The following is a 24,151-nucleotide window of genomic DNA, read 5'->3' on the forward strand; positions in this document are numbered from 1 at the left end:
CAGCAACATTTGAATTAAAGTTTGACAACAGTAGTGGAAGAGTTTGTCTGATTTGCTGCCAAATTTCATCAAACCACAATCACATTCATGACGAAGCAGATCAGCTCTATTTTGTAGTGTTAGCAACTAAGCATATTTTTTTCCAAACTTCACACTGTTTGTGGCTTATTTAGTTCGTCATTGACATTCAGTGTTAAATGGGCTTTAATTTACGGACTTGTGAGAAGTGTTACAGCTCAGATCTTTCCTTTAAACCGCACTGAAAAACATTTTTTTATTTAATATTTTGTATGTTTTCCACAACGTTTCCACTGTTTCCATCCACACATACAGACACACCAGCAAAAACACAAAACAGTAAAACATGTTGAGTTTATTTTACATTGTATTTTCTTCATTAACATTAAACTGAAACAAACAAACACACACATCACTGTGCATACACTTTTTGGAACCTCCGGTCTCAGGTCTGACATTGCCCCGGGCCGTTATCATGACCAACACAGGTGGAACTAATCACCTTGACGAAGGCTGCGTCTTGATGAGGTGATTCAGTGTGACGACCCCGGCTCTCTGCAGGATGCACCGTGGGCACGACACAGCGGTGCACTTGCGTGGAACGGAGCTACTGTTACTGTTGTTAGTCACACCTGTGTTTCTCCTGATATGACAAATCCAATAGTCTGCTGTGAGCACCGTCAACACTCCCAGCTGTGGAGTCAGCAGCACTCGCAGCTTTTAATTGGTGTCTTTCCACACATCCATCACACGTCCTGATGTGTTAACAACCAGGAAGCCGGATGTCATTTTTCACCACACTTTATTTTGAAAAATAAACAAAATCAAACAATAAAAGAATCCCAGCTTCTGATTTTAAACCAAAAACACAGGAGAGTGAGTGTTCAAATACAAACTTTCCAGACTTTCAAAATGTATCAGTCCAGTGCAAACCAACGAAACAAAATTATTTTACACACATTTTTATACATATTTATATTTGATACTGCTCGCTGTATGCACAGTGCTAAACAATAAGCTAGAAATTTGCAGCAGTGCTTCACGGAGCAGCCAATAATTGGATCCACAAACCAATATTGCCAATATTGCAAATAAACATATTTGTAAACATGAAACCAACACAGAGCAACATTCATATGTACAGCTATCAGGCTGATTGAGAGACATGTGCTCTGATCTTAGCCCTTCAGTCTTTTTCACCACAGGGCTGTTACTGTTACAAAAAATGCACCTGCTTTACAAAATAAAGCAAACAGTGAAGGTGAGAGTGTCTGAAATAACCGAGCTCTCAATAGAACACAAACATTAGGAGAGAGAGACAGAGATTTAAGTTGTAGCAGAGCATTTTAATGAACAGTGCATCTTTTAATAAGTGATTCACTTCAGACTTAAGGGTCAAGGAGCTCACTGGAACTTGCTGAAGTCCAGCCCTCTCAGGAGATCATTCACCGGCATGATGGGAAATGGTAGCAGTTGACTTTGTTTTCGTCCAGGTTGTTCCTGCAGGGCAATAACTCAGCACAGACTCAGAGTGAAGTATTTGTAAAAGGTCCTCACTTACAGGTCCACAGTAAAGCTGTCTAACGATCAGGGTCCATCACTTGGTTACAATATAGAAGAAGTCAGAATGAGAGGAGGTGAGGCAAGAGGGCACAACAGTTGAGAAAGTGGGAGTGGACCTGTGGGCACGTTTCTTATTTACACAATGCCATGGGTTTATCTACTGTGCTTTAATAGGTCTGTTAAGAACATCCATGGATTCTGAAAAAAACAAAACAGGTTCTTGTTGAGATGGATTAAGAGCAATGTTTCGGTTGTTCTTGCTTCCTTTGATGAGTCATTGAACTTTGTATCAGGAACTCCAAATGGTTTGTCTCCTTCCACTCAGTCTGCATTAAATCCTACAGCAAAGAGTTGACAGGAGTGGGCGGGTCAGTGGTGGCAGAGCAGGAGCAGAGCGACAGGGAGGGTCGGGACCAGGTAGCTCCTCCACAGCGGAGCCGCAGGCGATGACACGCCTCCGACTCCAGCTGTGGCCAACCGGGGGGTGAACAGCTGCTCCTGGAAGGTGAAGTCGTCCATTGCCAGGTTATCAGAAAGGTCTGGGAGACAGACAGAGACAGAGATGGGTAGAAGATAAAGAGGGGAGGCGAAAGAATGAAAAATATGAGACGGCGGGGAAAAAAGAAGGATGGAGACAATTAGAACAAACACAGTGACAAAAGCTGAAAAACACATGTCTGTCCTTTTTGTGCATGATGTCTTACACAGCTGTAAAAACAATGTTACATCGGGAGAAACCCGAGCGCCGCATATAACCAGATGTTGCATGTTATTGTTGTAGACACATGCTGAATCACACACACATATATTTTACTGAGAGAGTGTTGAAATGTGGATTTAAGTGGTGAGATGCCAAAAACAAAAAAATCTAAATAAAAACCGCAGAGGCTGCACAAGATCACGTCTCCGAGTGTGAATCAACCAGAACATTTGACTGATGTGCATCATCTGCCTTCAGTAGAATATAACTAAATTAACCATAAAACAAGAGGGAAATGTTGTGATATTGTGATGAAATACGACAGTCTACAGCTACCTGTTTGTGAAAGCAATGTGTTGCCAGTGAATTATTTATAGTAATAATTCAACAAAATTTTGGACTTTGGGTATGTTTTGAGTACCAGGGAGGGAAGTAGGGATTTGTAGTTTCTCCAGGGACAAATACAACCAGGGTCATGTGACAAATGAAAGCAGTCAGAGGCATGATGTTTCCAACTGTGACCATTTTTACTTCTTCACTGTTATGCTTTGTTGAAAAAAAAAACATTAGACATTTTGTCTTCCTTACCAAAAGAAGATCGATACCGGTCATACATCTGAGTGCTAACTTTGGAAATAGAGTCAGGAGGAATTTAGTACAGCTTAGCATAGAGAGTGGAGACAGGGGAAACAGCTAGCTGAGTCCCCCCCCCCCCCCCCCCCCCCCCCCCCCCCCCCCCCCCCCCCCCCCCCCCCCCCCCCCCCCCCCCCCCCCCCCCCCCCCCCCCCCCCCCCCCCCCCCCCCCCCCCCCCCCCCCCCCCCCCCCCCCCCCCCCCCCCCCCCCCCCCCCCCCCCCCCCCCCCCCCCCCCCCCCCCCCCCCCCCCCCCCCCCCCCCCCCCCCCCCCCCCCCCCCCCCCCCCCCCCCCCCCCCCCCCCCCCCCCCCCCCCCCCCCCCCCCCCCCCCCCCCCCCCCCCCCCCCCCCCCCCCCCCCCCCCCCCCCCCCCCCCCCCCCCCCCCCCCCCCCCCCCCCCCCCCCCCCCCCCCCCCCCCCCCCCCCCCCCCCCTCTCTCCATCGCTCAAAACTGACGGCACCGCTAAAGCAAATTTTTTGCTGTTTGCTAGGAAAGTTACAGCATGTAACTGCTTGGAAACCTACAGAGTGAATACCAAATCTTTGGGTCTCTGGATGTGAAAAGGGAAGACAATGTGAAAGTGCCTTAAAAGTGCCAAACCACTGAAGGTCACTGGTGGCTGGCTCCAGAATCTCTGGCTTACATTTTTTTCCTCAAATCATTATGGTGTCATTCGCTAAATTTACTCCTTCTGATCGATTTTCTGGTGGTCCGTCTGAAAATAAATCCATAATGAATTAGATATTACGACTTAAAGAGATTTATGTTTGCAGGCATGCCTGATTTGATTGACATATCTGGGGTGCAGTCAGGTTGTCAGTAGAGGTGGGCGGGCACAGTGTGCTCCCCAGCTCCACCCTCTCTTCCAAATATGGTCATTGACTCCAGACAAACAAGATGGTGACACCCAAAACACCAGACTCAAGGCTTCAAGACTGCAGTTAACAAACAAATGGGTGATGTACCGGTGGTGAGTTGCCACCAGGCAAAACTACGAGTTACATATAGTTTGCTATGTTAAGAAATAGCTTCACACCGCAGTGATTTTTAAACTTTGGACTGAGTGCTTCTCATCCAATTCCTGAGAAGAGAACAAAAAGCCTATTTTCCCAAATTATTCTTGCAGTAACATGCTTTTCCTCTTTTTTATTACCCATGTAAAACTTTTTTTTTTTTTTAAATCTTCAACAGAAAACTGTAAACTCATACTCAGAGCATGCAAAAGTGATTGAGAGCTTGGTTTGAAAAACAAATTTATGATTTCTGCCTGAAAAAGCAAAATGAATCCCTGAGCAGAATCCAGATAAACACAGATGACAGTCTTTGAGTATAAAATATATCCACCTTAAATCTAATAAAATGATTAGACTTCTGAGTCTATACTCCACTGAAAACATTCCTTATAAATGTCTAAAACTCCCATCCACATTAAGCAAACAACTGCCATATTCAGAGAAGTTTGTTCATTAAAGTCGTGCCGTAGTGCTGTCAGGAGACATTCATTCAATCCCTCCCACATGCGGCTATCATTTATTTGAGTGGATCACACTTTTGTTTTCATTATATCGTAAATCATATAAAGTGTTGCACATCTGCAGAAGGCACTTAAATGACATTAGGGATAGTGTGGAGAAAATTACACCTGTGTGGGCTCGTGCTCTGTTTGCCATCCACTGACAGCAGACAGTTATTTTTAACTTTCACCTCTCCTTCCACAACGACTGTAAAGATACCCTGAAGCAAGGCAGCTGACTCATTTGCTCCAGTGAGGCTGATCAGGGATCAGTGTCACTGTGCTGTGGATCTGAGGCAGATCGAGAAAGCCTTCGATAGACAGATACAAGTTTCAAAAAGCGAACAACTCCTTAGTTTTCCTGTTTCCTCTCCTCCTCTCCGTCTGTTCTGTTTGCTACAGTGACTTCATGGTCACCTGCTGCTCAGCTCTGTCTTATTGCTCAGCAACCACAGCTGTTCCCCTACTGACGCTGAGCAGATCTTCCTCCCCGCGTGTGTGTGTGTGTGTGTGTGTGTGTGTGTGTGTGTGTGTGTGTGTGTGTGTGTGTGTGTGTGTGTGTGTGTGTGTGTGTGTGTGTGTGTGTGTGTGTGTGTGTGTGTGTGTGTGTGTGTGTGTGTGAGAGAGAGAGACATAATCTGTGCTGCTTTGTCTGGCAGAAAGCTGTGAGCACGACCGAAATAAAAAGAATTATGAGAGAGGCCAGGAGGATATCTGCAATAAAGCAGCACTACAGTTAGGAACGCCAACTATGAGCTGAGCTGTCTCCTGTCCAGCCAGATGCACAGCACCTTTCCAAACACACACACACACACACACACACACACACACACACACACACACACACACACACACACACACACACACACACACACACACACACACACACACACACACACACACACACACACACACACACACACACATTTCTGACATACCTCCCGCCTGGTCTGTCATATATACAATCACATCCTCACCCACACTCATGCACTCTGTCACATCCGAGCTCCTAAAAATAACAGATTGCTCTTAATTGAATTACCTGTCTCATCTGATCAGTGTACTGTTCCCCCTTATGGGAGCCATCCAGTGGGAGGAAGTGGCTGATCTCAGCCACCGTGTGATCAGATGGAGGAGTCAGGAGTGCGAGGAAAGCTTCGCCCTGCTCTCCTTGCGTAGAAACACGGAGAATGGGGCCCTTTCACCTGAACGGCTTGTCTACGCTGCCAGGCATCATCTTAAACAGAGGAATGAGGCAAATAAATAAACTGCCAAAAGCTCCGAATTGCATCTTTGACGAATTTCTTTGCCGTTACGACATCATTTGAACGCCGGCCAGGGAACAATTAACTTTTTTTCTCCGCCTGTGTCCTCTGACATGGCAATGGCCAGACATTCTCTGAGGCTCTGAAAGAGCGATTTGTCACTGTCGACAGCAGCGCACTGTACCGCCGAGCCAATTAAGCTCGAGGTGCAATTCGATACAGCTTTTATATACACGGTGGATAAGAGAGAGGGCGGGGAGGGGGTTGGGGGGCATGCGCGTTTGCATTTGTGTGATGATTGAGTAGAGTGTGTGCACCCCGTTCCTGTGTGTGTTTGTAAAAAAGCAGGAGACAAAGTGGGAGGGCATTGTGTTGGTGTGCTTTGCAGCGGCAATAATGTGAGTGAAAAAAAAAGTGTCCTACTCTGAAAAAAAAAAAAAAAAAATTCCCTGGGGTAGGGGGGGCACTGACTAGTTTAAACACTTCGACATGAGCAGCACCACAGAGGGGCCTTGTTCTGCAGGATTTAAAAACAACCCAACAGGGACTGAACACGATGCAAACTTAGATCGCCTACACGCCTACACTGGGCTGGGACTAATAATATCCTGGTATAATTAGTGATGAACACCTGTGCCTCTGTGTGTGTGTGTGTGTGTGTGTGTGTGTGTGTGTGTGTGTGTGTGTGTGTGTGTGTGTGTGTGTGTGTGTGTGTGTGTGTGTGTGTGTGTGCGCGCAGCAAAGTATAGACAGAGTGAGAGTGAATGAGAGGAACACACAGACAGAAGTAATCCACATTCACATTTTTCTTCTCCTTTCTGGGCCTTTGAGGGAGGAGTCGGGATAGTGGACAGACAATTAGGCAAATAGATGGATAACTCCTGGCTATAAATAGAGCCACAGTCCCCACTGTGATTAATGTGACCAATGTGGGCCCTTGTGGCTTTCAGCAGAGCAGAGGCCTCCTCCTGCTCATCCATTCAAACTTCCCTCTCCGAAGCTATCACTCTGCAAAGGACGCCACCTTGCTAGCGTACCCCTGCTAGCTTTATCTTGGCCTTATGAGCTCGAGTTACGACCCAGGGGAGAGGTCAACAGTCTGCCATTGATTGGTAACGCTAAAGGCTCTGGACTTTGAATGGGCAGGCATGGTATGCGAGTCAACAACCGAGGCAGCATTCAGGCTTTATGCTTTCTTTAGTGTCCTTTCCTCAGGAGAACAGACCTACATATCCAGGCGCTGCAGATTTTTAGAGAGGGGGGCGGATGTTTGTTTGGATCCCCCTAACAGGTCAAACAGTGGCCGAAGTGTGTGTGTGAATGTTTATGTGTGTGTGTGTGTCTTGTCTGTCCGTGCGCTAAGGAGGACAGAGGACGGGGGGGGGGGGGTTGTTTTCAGCAGTGCCTCAGGCTTGTCGTTTACAGTTTGCAGTTGTCACAACAAGCAAACTATGTCAAAAAATTGCCACAGTGAGGAGAAAGCTGAATTTTCCTAGCATTGCTGACTATAGGTGAAGAGTACAAGTTCACAGAAAACCACAGGAAATGGTTCATGGTTCGTGCTGTCTCACATTCTCAGTAAACATGTTGCTTAAATCCAACTGAATCACTCTTGAGTGGGTGCACATCAGTAGCCGGTGGACTCATTATTGTAACCCTGCTGGCGAGTGTGTACCTTCACGGTGCGGTGCAGTTTATTCAGTACATGTGTGCTATGCACAAAGGCCTTTTTTTGGTCAGATAAGTATGTGGAATGTTAAGTCTCCAAACACAGGTGCTTCTTATGAAACGGGAGAGATGGTTTAGATTGCCGCTACATTGGCAGACGATGTGTGCACAGAACACACCTAAGCTGGTCAAATTTGATCTCGGTTTTCAAGATTCAACAGCTTATAAGATATTATGGTTTCCGAGGGAAGGCAAATATTTTATCACTCGTCTCATCTTTGCAGAGCAAACCATTCACTTGGATATTAAACTCAGCAAATTTAGGAATTGAAAGGCTAGTGTGTGTGTGTGTGTGTGTGTGTGTGTGTGTGTGTGTGTGTGTGTGTGTGTGTGTGTGTGTGTGTGTGTGTGTGTGTGTGTGTGTGTGTAGTCCTTTGTCAGGAGCCGCCCTCACAGCTGCAAGGAAGACGGTGGTAAAAACATGATAGGAGCTGCTGAACTCATTGGGTCTTATCTGTCAGACGTTAACTGATAAGAAGCCGGACTGTGATTATTGGCCTGATGGTCACATTCTGCAACTCGGAGACTCAACCAGGGCTATTTGTCCTGGGACACTGCTGATTGAGGGGCGGGAGGGAACCCAGGGAGCAGTGCGGGTGCCTCTGTCCGAGGGCTGGCGGGAATGTGACCGTCTGCCTCCACACCCACAGGCCGACCACAGGGGCGCTCGGAGAGGCTGGGAATGTCAGGCCAAGACAAACGGGACGCCCAGAGGAGGCCCTGCCCCTGGCCTTTCCAACAGCACTGCTCTCTGAGCTGCTCTGGCCTCCCAACTTCCACAACACTCACTGTTATTCTAGGCCCAGGGACCCTCCCACACAAAGGGCTAGAGAGTAGGATCAGTAGACGGGATGCCAAAGAGAGACGTGGGCATAGAAAGAGATAACAGAGATTAGTCATCTTTGAAAAAGAAAGAAGCATAAATAATTGGAAGTTTAGAAAAACAGAAAACACTGATGAAAATAAAGGAAAGAGACAGATCTCCAGACTGAGCACTGGAAGTGTGGGTTAGGAATGCAGCCCTGTCAAAAAGGGAAGACCAACCCGTCACAAACACTTTCTGACTGAGGCTTGTGGAACAAATGCAAGTCAACACCTATTAATTAACATGGTCAATGAAGGGAGGCGGTGTCAGTGAGGGGATGACCAGCATGTTGCACCCATTAGCCTCTCCCAGCGCTGTACAAATTAGATTTACGATAATGTATTTATAGTCTCCGCTTCCAGTAACAGCTAATAAGATCATAGAAGGGATCGAGAACGAGCTTGAAGAGAAATAAAAGTTAGGAACAGAGACATAAATTTGAAGCGAGAATTCCTCGTAGCGTTGACGCGGTGAGGATGGAAAGTGTATGCACAAGGCGAGAGAGGTAAAAACCATAACAAATCAAACATACAAAGAGTTGATTCTGCGCTGAGGGCAAGGGGCTCGTTCAGGGTGGGGAGCTGTGCTGCGTACAGAGAAGGCCTGTGAACCGGCTCAGAGGTCAGCGCTGACCGAGGGTCAGAGGTTGGCAGGGAGCGTCATTTAAGGCTGTTTGTGAGGAGATTGGACAATGGAGGTTCTTATCAGAGCGAGTTAGAAAGAGAGAGACAGGAGAGACAGGAGAGGCTGTGAGCTGAGCTGTTTTCCCAGTAGGTTCGAGTTTGGCCTCGAGGACGTCCTGGTCCTGGTCATCGAGCCTCTGAGGGGCATCGTCTTCGGATACTATCTTTATCTTTTAATAATTAGTGAAGCTGACATCCCACACGTGTGTTTACATTCTCCTCCTGCAGTCCATCAGTCAGTCCAGCGAAGTAAATCTAGCCGGCTGATTATGTTTGTCGTGCAAATGTCCCCGCTGACAAACAGGCAAAATACTCCAAACATTCCTGTCATAGAAAGGCCAACCTACAGCTCACAGGGACAATTTGGCTGCTCCGACTGTCCACTCATAGAGCTCCTGTCGAACAGTTCTGAGCCCTTTTTTAGTGGTGAGCCTGCGGTTTCCTCCAGCAACGTGGAGTCTATTGACAGCGTGACTCCTGCGATGTTCACTGCATCGTTGATTTAATCTCAAGAATGAGCTGGAAAAACAGAGCAGAGCAGGGGGAGGAAGAGATGGACGGGTGGGGAACATTTAAAAGATGCAGGTGTGAGTAGAGGGTTAACATTAAAAATGCAAACCATCCAAACCCTCAACCGAGCTTTTAAGACATTCCCACAAAATGGCTTCTGTGTGTCACTGTGGCCGGCGAGCAGCAGAGCAGCGGGCCTAGAGAATGGTCCCGCTGTGTGCAGAGTGTTTGTGGACTGTGGCTGAGCTGATGGACACGACCCAGGAATGGGCCTGGAATCAATTTAGAGCGTCCAAAATGTGCCTGTGAATGTAAATAAAGCTCTTGAGCAAACAAACGCTTTTCCGAGCGAGGCACACACAAACACAGAAAAATGCACAGCCCTACAAAATGAATCAAACGCCGACGGCCCCCCCTCATGTCGATGATGAGAACCCAGTCGGCTCTGTGCGCTTGTATCCACAGAAAATAAAATCAGGGCTCTTCTTCCTGCCTTAGGGCTAATCTTAAGGGTTATATCCCTGGATTGATTTGAGAAAGCTCCATGGTGAAAGACCAACACGGGGCCAATAAGAGGGGAAACTTCATCCCCCTGTTCCTCTCCTCCCTCTTTTCCCTCTCATTTCCCATCTGCCCGTCCACTGCCACCGCTCAGGCCCAGAACTAGGGACACACGGGGCCTTGTAGCGAGGGCTCCGGCATGGAGCGAGATGGAGAGACTAGCCAAGCCTGTTTACACAGATGGTGGCAAGCTTCATTATTTTTGTGAGGGGCGTGGAGGAGGTGGTGAAGGAGGAGGATTGGCTGAATTTACAGAGGTTGTTTATAAGCTCAAGGAGGGATGGTCGCAGAGAACATCGGGTCAGAACATTTCCAGTGTGTTACGCATTATCAGCCCCTCCACCGCCCACCCTGTCAACACCTCCTCGACCCCACTGATTTCACAGTTTCAACAATTTAAAGCTCCTCCAGAAATGTTATATATTCATTTTGGAAAATAGTTATGACTTTAAACTCGCCATTAATCGTCTAAAACATAAACAGGCTTCGGTTGTCTGAAGAACGATCATTGTGTCAGCCGAGGATGAAAGCAGCCGGCACTTTGTACAAATCTCTTTCTGGAATGAAGACTCTGATTTGCAGAGGCTGCACACCACCTCTCACTGACCAACAACATCTGTTCTTTTATTTGTATCTCTTATATTTCTCTGACAAAAAAATATAATTGTTCTGGTTGAGGGCCACACTTAAGATACATTCCATGGAAACCAAAGCTTCAGTGTTGGAGATGTTTAAAAGAGCTTTGATTGTTTACCGACGTCTCTGGTCGTAATTTCAGTGGGCAGAAAATAAGATCAAGACTCCTTAACCACGCTATAGTGTCTCTGAGACGCCGTTCAGTGAAACCTTGAGCTAAATGCTAACATGTGGATGTTCAGCAGGTATTAAGTTCACCATGGTTACGAGCACAGTTTAGCATGTTAACATGTGCTTACCACAAAGTACAGCGAAGGCGGATGAGAACTTTTGCAGGTTTTTTTTTGTTATAAACAGAAGAAACTAACATTTTGACCTGTTAATGGTGCTGCATGGAGGTCAAAGGTTCACCAGTCAGTATGTGTCATCGTCTGGTGATCATATGTTGGTGGAAAGAGGTAGCGACAGATAGCAGGGCTAACGATGGAACATCTTAAACATGTCACGTCAAGTAAAATCTCAACTTAACAATATTGTTATTTCTGTTGACGTGAGTCAAAGTCATGTGACTCAGCTCTAAATCTCTGATAGCCCAGTACAGTGATTCCCAAACTGCGGTGCATGTACGTCTGGTGGTGCGCAAGAGTGCTACTGCAAGGCCCAAATGTGCTCCAACTGTCCTAAATCCAAAACATTGTCACTTCGGTTTATTTCAAACAACATATATTGCATACATCACGCACATCACATTACTATGAGGTAAAAATGAGCTTTAATCATTTCAATATTTTAGAAATCAAATTTGCCTGTGCAGGAGTCACGTGCGACATTGCATAATGCTAACGTTAGCTCGACACAGTCGGATACGGACTCGTCAGTCGTTGATTTCAGGAAATAGTCGGACTGGACCTGAGAAGCCAAACCAACCTTTCAGTGCTGAAGAGGATTCGGAGTGGCTAGTTGAGCGGACGGGTGGCATGTAAATGTACTCTTTGATTTTGAAACAAGTCTTAAGTTGTTGTTATTTAGCCTTTCTGATGCGATTGTCTGTGTAAATCAGTGAACTGTATTTTATAGAGAACCTGTTGGTATCTGTCGTGGGAAGCAGTAATGGGGATATTTGCTTTGGTACATAGTGTTACAGGATCTGGGAACCTTTGTCCTTTTAGATTCATCAGCATTTTATATGAACAACGACCTCATCAGTCTCATCTACTTCCTCTCATTCTCTAAGTGTGGCGGATGATTTCATCCTCACAGAGGTGGGCCTCAAACAGTCATACTTTGGTTCAGTCCGCATGTTATCATCCGTCTCTGCTCGCTGTTGAAAACCACGGAAGACTCAGACCATGTGGGCGCCCAGATTCCTCCTCCACCCGGACACCTGCACTCGTCCTCTCACATGTGCATCGTCTGAGCCCGTCTCCGTCTGTCTCACCCTAACCTGTGGCACGCAGACCACATGTGACCCTGCATGCACATTCACGAGCGCAGTAGCTCCGATAATCAGCTCTATGAAACTATATGGAGCTTAAACAAGGATGAAACAGCATACGTGGTGGATGCATCCTGCTAATGTCAACAGTGTCTGGATTATGGCTGCTTTGATGAGGACATGTGGCAAACACTACTGTGGAGCATTGGCGCCGTGTGACTCACCTATCAGGTGCAGAAGGTCAGAGGTCACAGCTGCAGTTAATTAACATACCAGGTTCTCGTATTGGCAGCACGTACAGCCATTAATGCGACCCACATCCAGAGTAAAGAATGTTTAGGTTTCCCAGTGTATCAACCGTTAGACTTATCAAAGGTGTTTTTGTCTCTTTCTGTTCTTTCCGCACATTCTTTCATCACCTTCTTCTTTCTTTTACTCGCTCCTTTGTTCTAGCCACAAAATTTGTAGCAGACCTGAAAGGTGAGCCCGGCCCAGCCTCTCATCATAAGCCGCATGCCTCACATTACAGGAATATTTCCACTTTGTATTTTGCTAACCCCTGGCGCTGATAAAAAAAATACTCCAGTGCTCCCAAAAGAACAGCTTTCCTTCTTGGTGCTTACAGTGACCGAACGTCTGAGCGCAGGAACATAACAAGAGGTCTATTCACACGGCTCCTGCTGAGCACGGTGAGGTGCAGCAAGGGCCCGTCCAGCTCAGCGAGAAAACACAGGAGGCAGAGCTGTGGGCTACTGAGCCGAGGCAGAGCCCACCGACTGTTCGCATGTTTCCAAACGGCATTAAAACCCGTTTTAACAAGTCATTCAGCCCAGTGGTTAGTGTCTGAAAAAGCCATCGTTATAACTGCTTGGGAACTTTTGTTATAGAACAGACATTCGTTACCACAAAGTGAACTGACTGGATCCAAAAACATTACCTTGAAACAAGTGGAGTGATTTACTGTCATTTTACTGAGTTGCCAAACGTCAAGCTGGAAACAAATGATTCACCTCACTGGCAGGTTTTTACTTCAGATTTCTGTTTTTTTTCAATTTGAAAACTTTATACTGTAAATTACTACAGACTCTTCTCTTGTGTTTGTGAAGCTGTGTTCTCAAAACATTGCAGTAAAAATGGGACAACGGGATAAAAAAAAAAAAAAAAAAAAAAAAAAAACTGGAGTGACGATGAGGGAATGAAGAAAGGCTTTGAGAGAAACCTTGTGAGGAGGATTTTGTGGAGATGGTGGCTCATTCTTTTTTCCCTACAGAGGCTGTGTAGTCAGAGAGCAGGTGTGCATGAAAGCACAGCAGCACAGGTGAGCCCTCATCACGTGCGTCATGAGGAATCCCAGATTAATGGATTAACAGAAAACTACAGACACATTAAACACACCTTACTGTGTATTCACATAGATGCAACAGGTGATTTATGTAAATATACAAGCTGTAGTTTTGATTGTGTGACTTTTTATGCACGAAATAAGAATAATAATATAAGAATAGAATTAAGAATAATTTTTGAAATGAAACGTCATAATTATGAGCAATAAAATGCAAACAAAATTTCAATTCAATACAGTACTGGAGTATTCCTGTATCATACACCAAACACTGGAAATTCACTGCCCAAATAAACATTTGAATCTTTAACTTATTTGCATATATAAAATAAAAATTAACTTTTGACAAATTTTGTATTCTCAGTAAACAAATAATATAATTTTCTGACTAATCACCAGAGGTGAGGGTAAGAGAGAGATCTGTGTCTCCCAGTCCAGTGCCTGGCTGTTTGTCTGGCTTTGGAGGTGTGTGTGTGTGTGTGTGTGTGTGTGTGTGTGTGTGTGTGTGTGTGTGTGTGTGTGTGTGTGTGTGTGTGTGTGTGTGTGTGTGTGTGTGTGTGTGTGTGTGTGTGTGTGTGTGTGTGGGGGGGGGGGTCCTTGTCCTGGAATAGCTCCCCTGGCCTGGAATGCTCTGGGGAATGCGTAGCATGGGGTTAGATTGGTTGGGAGGGGAAGTGTGTGTGTGTGTGTGTGTGTGTGTGTGTGTGTGTGTGTGTGTGTGTGTGTGTGTGTGTGTGTGTGTGTGTGTGTGTGTGTGTGTGTGTGTGTGTGTGTGTGTGTGTGTGTGTGTGTGTTGTGTGTGAGTGGTATTAGTTATCAGAAGGTTATGGAATCTGTGTAGAGAATGAGCGAGGAGAGATCAATCATTACGCCCGTTTGGGAACATGCTCTGTGTGGTCAGCAGGTTGACAGCCAGGCTGCCTTGGCGTCTCAGTCCTGTCAGCACCTTGTTGTTGTGCCTTCTGTCACCTTTCCCTACCTCTTCTGTTTGTGTGTGTGTGTGTGTGTGTGTGTGTGTGTGTGTGTGTGTGTGTGTGTGTGTGTGTGTGTGTGTGTGTGTGTGTGTGTGTGTGTGTGTGTGTGTGTGTGTGTGTACGCGCCAAACCATCGATCCGCTCCGGGCTTTGTGTAACCAGATCTGCCTCGTCCATCTCGAAGCAGCAGAGCACAGACAGGCCGCCCATTAGGCCTCATGCTCTGCAGGTTGACCTTTGAACTCCAGTCCCCTATTTGACCAAAATGGGCTGAGGGACCATGCTGGGTCAGCGCTTTACTGGGTCATCACAGGCTATCATCAGCTATCTGTGTCTGCCAATGATCAGGGACTTCTCAAGGTCTGCAAACAGGACTGGCTCGTGTACAAACAGGCGCAAACAGGCATATATGTGCCTGCAGACACACACACACACACACACACACACACACACACACACACACACACACACTAATAGCACAAACAACCAACCCCGTAATTCACAGAGCAGATAAGAGAAATTGGGTAGGTACAGAGATTGAGGTGGAGCGTTCAGCAGCTTGTAAGTCACAGAGACATTAGACAGTATAATGACCGTATTGAAGCAGAACTGTACAGTCAGACTAACTGGCGCGTGTAAGAGAGGCCATCAGACTCTCACGGCCCAGCCTGCTGGAAGCGATGGCCCTGCAGGATTCCTGTGTGAACCCCGGGTTCCTGCTCCCGCTCCCTGGCCGGCAAACCCAAATCTCTGCCACAACATCTCCGACAGGAGGACTACTCCCACTGTCGTGTTTGCTCAGCTGCGCTGGCTTTGTGTCGGCGTATCGAACCCACTTGTTCCTGCTCCCTGCCTGTTTTCTCCCTCTTCTTCTATTTGGTTTCTTTTCTTTCAACAGTTTGTATCTTTTTTTTGTTCTTTGTTTGTCTTCCAGAGAAGCACATCTGATGTTTTTTCATGGGATTGATGGCGAGGAGGTCACGAGGGTGAGGTGAAGCAGCTACCTGCGGAAGTCTCACGTCTCCGGCTGCATAGTGTCACTGTGGTGTCAACATGTACAGTAGTCATGTAAACACCTCGCTACTGTGCCCACTGCCTGTGTTTGGACTGCGATGGCTCTGAGTCACTGCAGAGGAGGCCAAATCTGTTCGAGTACTTACCAGTTTTAAAGGAGCAGCAGTTTTAGAGGCTTAAACAACTTAATCGTTTGTGCCCGACATTTTTTTACAGCCCAACTCATAAATCCAGTCATCAATGTGGATTCAGCACCTCATTTGAAACCACATAAGTTGCACTTAAAGTTCATCTGAACATCCAGTTTGAACGTGTGTGTCTAACCTGCAAAGATGCGTAACCGTTTGCGTCTCGGTGGAGGCCCCAGCCCCGACATCCCGGTGCACTCGTCTTCATCGTCACAGTCGCCGCTCTCGAACCCCTCCTCCCCCTCATCGCTCCACCCATCCACCGCTCCTACACCTCCACGCACTCGGGCTCTCCAGCGCTTCTCAGACAGCGTCACAATCCGCAGCAGCTGTGGAACAAACAGGAAGCGGTTAAAGGTAATGACGTTGAAATGCACCGCTCTCAGCCTCTTGGTGAGTCACTCTGCGGTCGGAATGTGTATTAATGGTTTAACAAAGCTGTGAAAATAAATATGGGGTGTCTTGATCTGAGCGTGTACTGTATGATTATAAAAGTATGAGGGGAATTCCAGACGAAAAACTCGGTGAGATCTAAAAGTGCCGGTATTTACCAAACTCTTATTTTAATCACCAGGCAGGAAAACAGTTTCGTTATCGGTGCCAGTTTTGTTATTTCTGTCCAAACGTGATTCATTCAAAGGGCTGTGGCTTTCACTCCATGTAATTTACTGGTAGAAAAAGAAGCTGTGGGGTAAGCAGACTGGTGCGATTGTGTTGTTACTGGCAAACATGATTGTCTTGAGTGGTTGTCTCAGGGCACCAAGGATACAATAACAGCACATAACACACTCTGAGAAGTGGACACCAAGGCCTTGTGATGTAAAACTAAAAAGCTGGAAGAAAGATTAGGAAAAAAATGAGACTTAATGTTTGTAATAGTCAAATTTTTTCATATTATATATTTTATTGAACCAGTTGAATCCCATTTTAGATTGAAAACCTGTTCTGCAAAAAGACCAGGCCAGGCCAGCAGCGTAAAAAGCTGCAGATAAAACAACACAACAGATATGAAATTAAAATTGCAAGCAGTGATATGCAGGCTCTTGGGAAGCCGGCAGGTCGGGGCCGCTGGCTCCCCGACGTGCAGCGTGCGATGGACTGTATATCCCAGCTTGCAGTTTTAATTTTTTTCTCGTTTCCTGTCTCCAGCAGGGGGCGATATGACTATGACCACACCGATCGACAAAACCAAATTCCTTTGATAACTTTTCATTTCCCAGGTGTTAAGATAGGACAGACAAAACTTCAGGTCGGTATGTCAAAGTCTGTAGGAGGAGTTCGTTAAAATACAACAGGTGCAATTCGCCAAAAAAGCCGATTAAATTCAAAATGGCAGACTTCCTGTTTAGTTGAGGTCATGCTGCCAAGAGACTTTTTTGTACATCTTGATGTGATACACATATCCGAAAATGTTGGTGCATGTAGGTGAAACAAGGTGCCGGGGCTGCAGTTTAGGGGGCGCTAGCGAGGTGTTTGGCCACGCCCACTCACAAAACACATATCAGATGTATTGTCTCACCACGCCGGATGTATGTGCTACTTTTCATGAGGTTTCAAGCATCCTTTGACGGATGAACATCAACTCCCTGTGTTACGGTGAACCATCAAACTTTGCCGCATCGCAATGGCGACGCTCTTTGACAAAGTCGAACGAAATTCTCAATATATCAGCAACCACATGTTTAGGTTATTATGACCCGAACTTTAGGTTCATGTGATCAACCAGCTCGACGTAGCATGTGAAAGTATGAAAAGTGTAATTTCCAGTTGCCACCAGGGGTCGCTATGACTATGAGTGAATTTTACCATAAAGGTGTCTTAAGGGCGGGACTGTTATCATACATGTAATGTTTGGAGAAGGTCGGTCCATGTACATAAGATTTAAAGCAACTTGTAGTTTCATGGCGAGACGCTCAAAATGGCCACCTTGCCACAGGCACACCCATTGACGAAAACAAATTCTTTTGATGACTTTTCATCCCAAACATGTTAAGAGTGAACAGACTCAATTTCAAGTCGGTCCGACAAAATCTCTAGGAGGAGTTCAACAAAGTACAACATGTGCGAATCGCCACTAAAATCGCAACTAAATTCAAAATGGCAGCCTTCCTGTTGAGTTGACATAATGGTACAATGTAACTTTTTTGTACATCTCGGAGTGATACACACATCCACCGATTTTCATGCATGTACGTAAATGTAGCCATTGGGGCATCTGTGTAGGAGCCGCTAGCGAGCCAATTGGCCACGCCTACATGCGACTCCACTAAAATATAACATTTTTCGCTGCAAAACAACCGTGTACCAACTTTCATGAGTTTATAAATATGATGAAGCATCCAAAAATGCAGTTCTTTGCGGAGAAAAATAAGGAACAAAAAGAATAATAATTCCTTGGATAACAATAGGGCTTTCGCACCATCGGTGCTCGGGCCCTAAAAATGCACATAAATCATGTCAAAACCAAAAAGGCCAAAAAACATGAAAAAAAAATCTGTCAAACAAGCTGAAATAGTCTATGTATGTAATAGAAATGTCATTTTCAACCATCTTTGACCACTTTGGCCTCTGGGCTGTAAAAACAGTTGCTTCTCGTCTCAGATATTTTCCCATGCAATTTACACAAGCTCATAATGTGTTGTGCAACACATACCAGAAGTGTTTATTGAGATTTGTGGTAAACTAATCAACTCATAAATAATAAAAATGTCCAAGAGCTGTCAAAGCAATTTTGTTAAAAACAAATGTTGAATTCTTTTTGACCAAGAATGAAGAAATAGCAAACTTTAGCTTAGCTTCAGAACAACACTGAAAAAAAAAAGAAAATATATCCTGTCTGGTATCCATGGCTGAAAAACATGTGTGTGAGCTTGGAGACAACCTACATAGCTACACTCTGAGCATCTTTCAGGCTCCACAACATCCCACATGATTGAGAGCCCTGCCAAAGTAACAGATGTGCTAAATTCCAGCCGCCTGCCCTCCGAGCGTCCTTTCATCTCGCCGCTCTGCCTCCTTCTTGTTTGTTTTTTATTGATTTCCTTCCTATCTGCATACGTCAGCACGCATTTTTTTGTTGTTGCTTTTGGTTGTTTTGGTTGTCTATGGGGGAAAATTGAGTTCATATGGGTCTCGTCTCAGGTCAGCTGCAGCGTCTGTCTCAGCTCAGATACTTGTGATTGTGTGCGATCGAGAGCGGAGGTATAAAAACTGAAGAGCTAATCACAGAATTACGTCAGTCAGAAGATAAACAACCCTGCTCCCTTCGCCGAGTCAATCTGGGTTTTACAAGTGACGTAAACTCTAAAGTTTAGAGAGGAACACACATCACCTTGTTCCCAGCACAGCCGCCCAACAAACCTCGATACATCTCACAACATTGAGGCCATACACAAACGATGACCACAACATTTCTAAAAGCCTGGTCACTTAGACCAATGGATGGACAAACAGTGAGTCACAGACAGGATTGCGGATCCATAGGAACCTTTTCGGATTGAGGCCGAATAGCAAAGTGCCACCTGCTGACAGAGCCGATCTGTCACATGATAACTCCCCGTTATCTCCCAGAAGTAAACTCTCCGGGTGATGAATGGGACTTTAATGTACTGAACTGTTTTGTTAAAGACAGAAATGTGTTTGTCTCCATTTGTCAGAGTCCTCCATAGATTTCCTGAAATTCCTTTCCATGGTTTGTATCCTGGCAACTCGTCTGGACCCTGAAGGGGAGGGGACGCCTCGCAAACCCTGTTAACAGGCAAACAAACACTTGTAAAGTGGGGGGGAGAAAAAGATGTGGCTCAGGGTGTTCAGGAACAAAACCTAAAAAAGGAACGGGCAGCGAGGCGAAAACTGTTGACACCAACTGTCGTATCCCCTTAGCAGAGTTCAGTCTGTGTCACACTGACATGTGCAGCTCACCAGCTTCACGGTATAGACACACACACTCTCCTCAACACAAACAAATGGACATGCTGTCGTCTGATTCACTGTAAACTGATGTTAGAAGAGACAAAGCTAAAACCTACATTAGCACCTTGGTGCTTTGAGGCAAGTGCCCACGTCTGCATCCTACAATCCTCACGATGACAATGTTAACATGCTGATGTTTAGCAGGTCTAATATTGTTTTTTAGTGACAGATTGCACATCACTTACTCATAAAAGTCCAAGTCTAAGTCTAAGTCTAAATAAGGCGATTAGTAGCTTGGCAAGGCAGTTAAAAAAAAAAACAAAAAAAAACCTGAATTTAAAAATGCAGCCCTCCCCTCTGTCCTAAGCCCCTCCCACCACACAAGCATGGGCATATACACGTGATTCATATGCATATGTATGTTGGGTTTGGCCCTGAACTCTCTCTCTCACTCTCCCTGTGTCTTCCATGCAGGTGTCATGACATTCGTGATGTCTGCTGCTGGACCGGTCTTACCGGCGTCACAGTTTAAATACCTGCCACAGTTTAAATACCTGCCACTCGTCTGGGCCTCGCTCCCAACAGCACGATGCTATGCTGCATCCGCACCGCCTCAACCTAAGTGACGCATTCCATGCAGCCTTCTCCGAAGGCTGACAGACTTCATTTGTGAGTCCGTGGAGGCCGGTGCGACACCCTCTCTTGGCTCGCCTTCACGTTAGAGCAAGCAGTGAGAGTTGAACGAGGGGTTCACTGCCTCCAAAGTGTTGCCAATGCAGGAATAGTAAGTTTGAATCCAGGATTTTCTGCCACTGAATCAGACTTGATATCGAAATTGACATCTGTGTATCTGTGTGTGTGTGTGTGCATGTGTGTGTGTGTCTGCACATGTACAGTGTCAATATGAACACTTTCTCTGAAATGACCTGTCTTTGGCCGCAAGTCTTCGTCATGGGACACATTTTCTACATGCATGTTTCGCACGGGACAACATTTTTGTTAACCACTGTGATGGAACAAGATGAAAATGTCCTCAAAGTGACAACAATTCACCCTGATGGGGACATGAAGGCTGCTGACAAAAAAACAGTCAGTGGGTCACCAAATTTGTTATGGACCATTTGGGGACCATGAATATGTTTATCAAGTATGTGTATGAAATATTTCACTGAAGCTTGTAGTTGCACTAGAAGCAACCTCACAGGAATAAGGCATGAGGTCTCATCTTGTGGAAAGCATGGCTATTTAAATGTCATGGCAATCATGTGATAATTGTTAAAAAATAAAGTCATAAAAAAAGATAAAGACAGACCAACCATCTGACAGAAAAACGACATCAAAAAATTCTTAGAGCTGGAGCTTGCAAATTCCAGCACATGATAGTTTTAACATTTTGGGGTGAAAATCCAAATCAGACACATGTGAGTGAAGTAGGATCAAAAACATGTCATCTATAAATAGCAGCATATGAACAGCAGATGAAAAAATAATCAAAGAAAATGGGATTTGAGGAAAAAAAAAAAAGGGAAGTTGTTCTGAATGAGCCATAGCATGAAGCCGTGCCCTTCTCCAGAGGAGGGTGGCGAGGCAGTCCCGGTCGCTGAGCCTCTGTGGCAGGGCGCTGTGGCTTCTGCCCACTGGCTGCCTGCCTCTGCCACGACTGCGGTCGCGGGGAGGGGTGGGATGTATGTTTGTGTCGAAAGTGACGCTGCGCTTTTGGCACGGCTGAGCCACGGCCTGATCTGCCAAGAGCCTCCAGATTTACCACAAGAGGGAGAAACCTCAAGCAGCTCTCAACTGGAATCTTCTGCAATTAAAAAAAACCCAAAGCAAAAGGAAGCAGGCAGGAAACAAATAAAAGAGACATTTTTTGGGGAGAAATGCTCAGTGTGTTTTCCATTAAGAGAGGAAATCTGGCGCTCTCGCTCTTCCCTTCTCTTTCTTTGCCGGGTTTCGAGAGTTGCATCGGGAGCTGGCTTCTGACAGACAGCTGGACACACATGTAATCAGCGCGACTACAGGCATCCCGCAGGCCACAGGGTTCACCTCCCTTTAACACAAAAGCGCAAGTCACACCGAGGAAACATGGGCTCAAAAGGCTGCACACAAAGCCCAAACATGTGGCAGATTGCTCAATGCAGGCCAGCCCAGACAGAGACACAGAAACCGCAAGTCTGTCACTGCCTCCCACACATGACATGAACTCCACATAGGGTCACTGTTCAACACGACAGCTGCGACTGAGCCTCAGAGCCACTGATTGACCTGCGCTGAGAGAATTCAACCTGCGCTCACTGATCATCAGCTGTGGTCTTTTACACAAGCCGGCACTGAGAGCCCGGGTCACATTTGTCACAGGGAAATACAAGTTTAAATGTGGGACCTGCTGAGGTGATTGAGTGACGCTGAATGCAGTTATGCAGGCAGTAAGTGTGCAGAAAAAAAGTTACTGCTTGTTAGTGTGTGTGAATGGGATCAGGGCCCCGTGTTATGTCCTCCTCTCCATGCGGAGGACTTGTCTGGACAAGCCGCTCATGACTCATGCCCAGCCAGAATCTGCTGCTCTGAACGTTTCTATCAATGCCTCAACACATCATGTCGACAAATCTTAGCTACAAAACCTGAGGATCACGTTCCTAAACGGACTTCTTACTGTACGGTCAGAACAAAAGTCACCGTTTCGCCATCTAATGTTGATGGTTTCCATAACTGCTCTGAGCTGAAGGCTTAAAATTGCTTTAGAGCTGCTCTGATCAAAATGTTTGTATAACCGATCACTATTATGTGTAGTGAAAGGTATCGCTCATAATGATGAGTCCGCAGACAATTGTCACAGTACAGAGCTTTTTAGTGTCTCTAATGGAGGTGGGTATTAAACTTTAATTCATCAGGTGGCTGCAGTGTTGCTCACAGCTTCAGTCTTTGTTGCGATTATAGTCTGGAAACACCGTTTGCATAAAGGTTGGTTCAGCCACTTCGAAGCACGGACCAATCAGCGAGCAGTCTGATGAAGTCCATCGTTTGTTTTAAAAGTTACCTCTAACAATGACAGCAGTGGTAGAGCCAGATGAAGCCATACAAACTTTAGCAACACAAATATTGGGAAATTGAAGCCGGAGTGAGAATTATGTCTAAAATACATTTTAAAAGTCTGCAATGGTCATTTACCAACATGCACTCTGCTCAGATTGGGGGAGGGTCTCTGTTGTTTACCACGTATAGTATACGTCATATGGTTAATGCTGCTCCAAAAGTTTAAAAATGTACCCGCTGCGCTCAATAGGATGCAACGACTTGAAGCAACCCTCGAAGAAGACCAAATACATCTATTTACAAAGTGAATTTGAGTCTCGTAACACCAGGCTTTGTGTCTAATGAATATTTAAACAGGAAATAGTTCACGGACACATTACCCACAAGTTAGTTCTGTCAGACTGGGCAAGAAACAAGCGCTTAGACAGCCAGGTAGGTTTTATCAAGCAGTTCAGCCAAATGATCTAAACCACTTTATTTGAAAGTAACACCAGCAGAGGAAATGCTGGTAATAATCCCTCTCTGCAGAGGAAATGAGCACGTGCACATTTACGACAAGTGAAGCCGGTCAAAGTTTAACCAGGAAGTTAATTTGTAAAGTGAGGGATGTTTGCAACACATATTAACTTTACTGTTTGTCTTTGTTTAGCTTACAAATCAGTCTGGCTAACTTGAGGCTTTACATGACTAATTGTGTGACTGTGTGTGTCCTTCTCTATTATAAATCTTTTGAGCAAGGATGAGCTGTTTTATTACCATTAGAATTATTTTCCAGAATATAAAATAAACTTAACTTTTAATCGATATTTTAATATTTTCATGTAACAGGCATAAAGCTAATGTACTTTCCAGCTCCTGGTTAAAAAATAATAATAAACTGCAGCATTTTACAAAGTGGCTCTAATTGTCTCCTATTTATATTCGAGCTCCTGTAAAACCATAAATGTACGGCATATTTTTAAAGCTGCGTCGGAGCTAATGCGAGGGTCACCGTGTTAGACAAACACATCGCTTTTCAGTACAGACTATTTTTCTTGATAAATGAAGGAAATGGACTTTCCTTACACCTAATCCCCACATGTCCTGTGAGCTGCTGTGTTTGTATCATGTTGGCAGACGTCCTTGTTTGGGAGCCTGGAGCCCCGGAGAGAAGAGGCATGAGAGTGGAAATGAATGAGGCACATCGTGGGAGAGTAGAGACAGAAAGAGAGGCAGACCGAGGAATGACAGGAGGCACTTTTCCACCGTGTGAGTCATGGAAACGCTCCGCAACAGGCAGAGCGCCGTTTGGAGCGACGCAGCCTGCCCTGCATTCCCACCCGCTCTCCTCGACTCATTACTCAATTCTTATTGAATCTGAAATGTAAAGAGGAGGGGGGGACCAGTGCTGTCTCATTCTTCTCTCTGGTTTTTTTTTTTTTCGTCCTCGGCCTCTTGTCTTCCTCTATCTGTCCGCAGTTGAGTGTGTCACGCAACGGGAGCTCAGACGGTTAATGCAGACAAGATTAATTTCCTGATGTTCATTCCAGTCAGAAACAGAACACACAGGGAAAAAAGTAGCTCTCTGATCCTGCGTT

The 24,151-nt window shown here is 45.6% G+C and overlaps 1 protein-coding gene across 1 annotated transcript in view; it reads right to left on the reverse strand.

Moving 5' to 3' along the window:
- Positions 1-356: 356 nt before the first annotated feature.
- Positions 357-24,151, reverse strand: part of gpc3 (glypican 3) — a 108,597-nt gene continuing 84,802 nt past the window's right edge. The window contains exons 7-8 of the mRNA XM_069696749.1: positions 15,766-15,958; positions 357-2,120 (exon numbers count right to left, since the gene is read on the reverse strand). Coding sequence (XP_069552850.1) covers positions 1,951-2,120; positions 15,766-15,958 — 363 coding nt within the window. The 3' untranslated portion in view covers positions 357-1,950. The remainder of the gene's footprint in view (positions 2,121-15,765; positions 15,959-24,151) is intronic.

Source organism: Brachyistius frenatus, unplaced genomic scaffold (genome assembly GCF_029030835.1).
Source record: "Brachyistius frenatus isolate BFR_SWC_R1_liver_20210118 unplaced genomic scaffold, ASM2903083v1 Contig_22, whole genome shotgun sequence".
NCBI lineage: Eukaryota > Metazoa > Chordata > Actinopteri > Embiotocidae > Brachyistius > Brachyistius frenatus.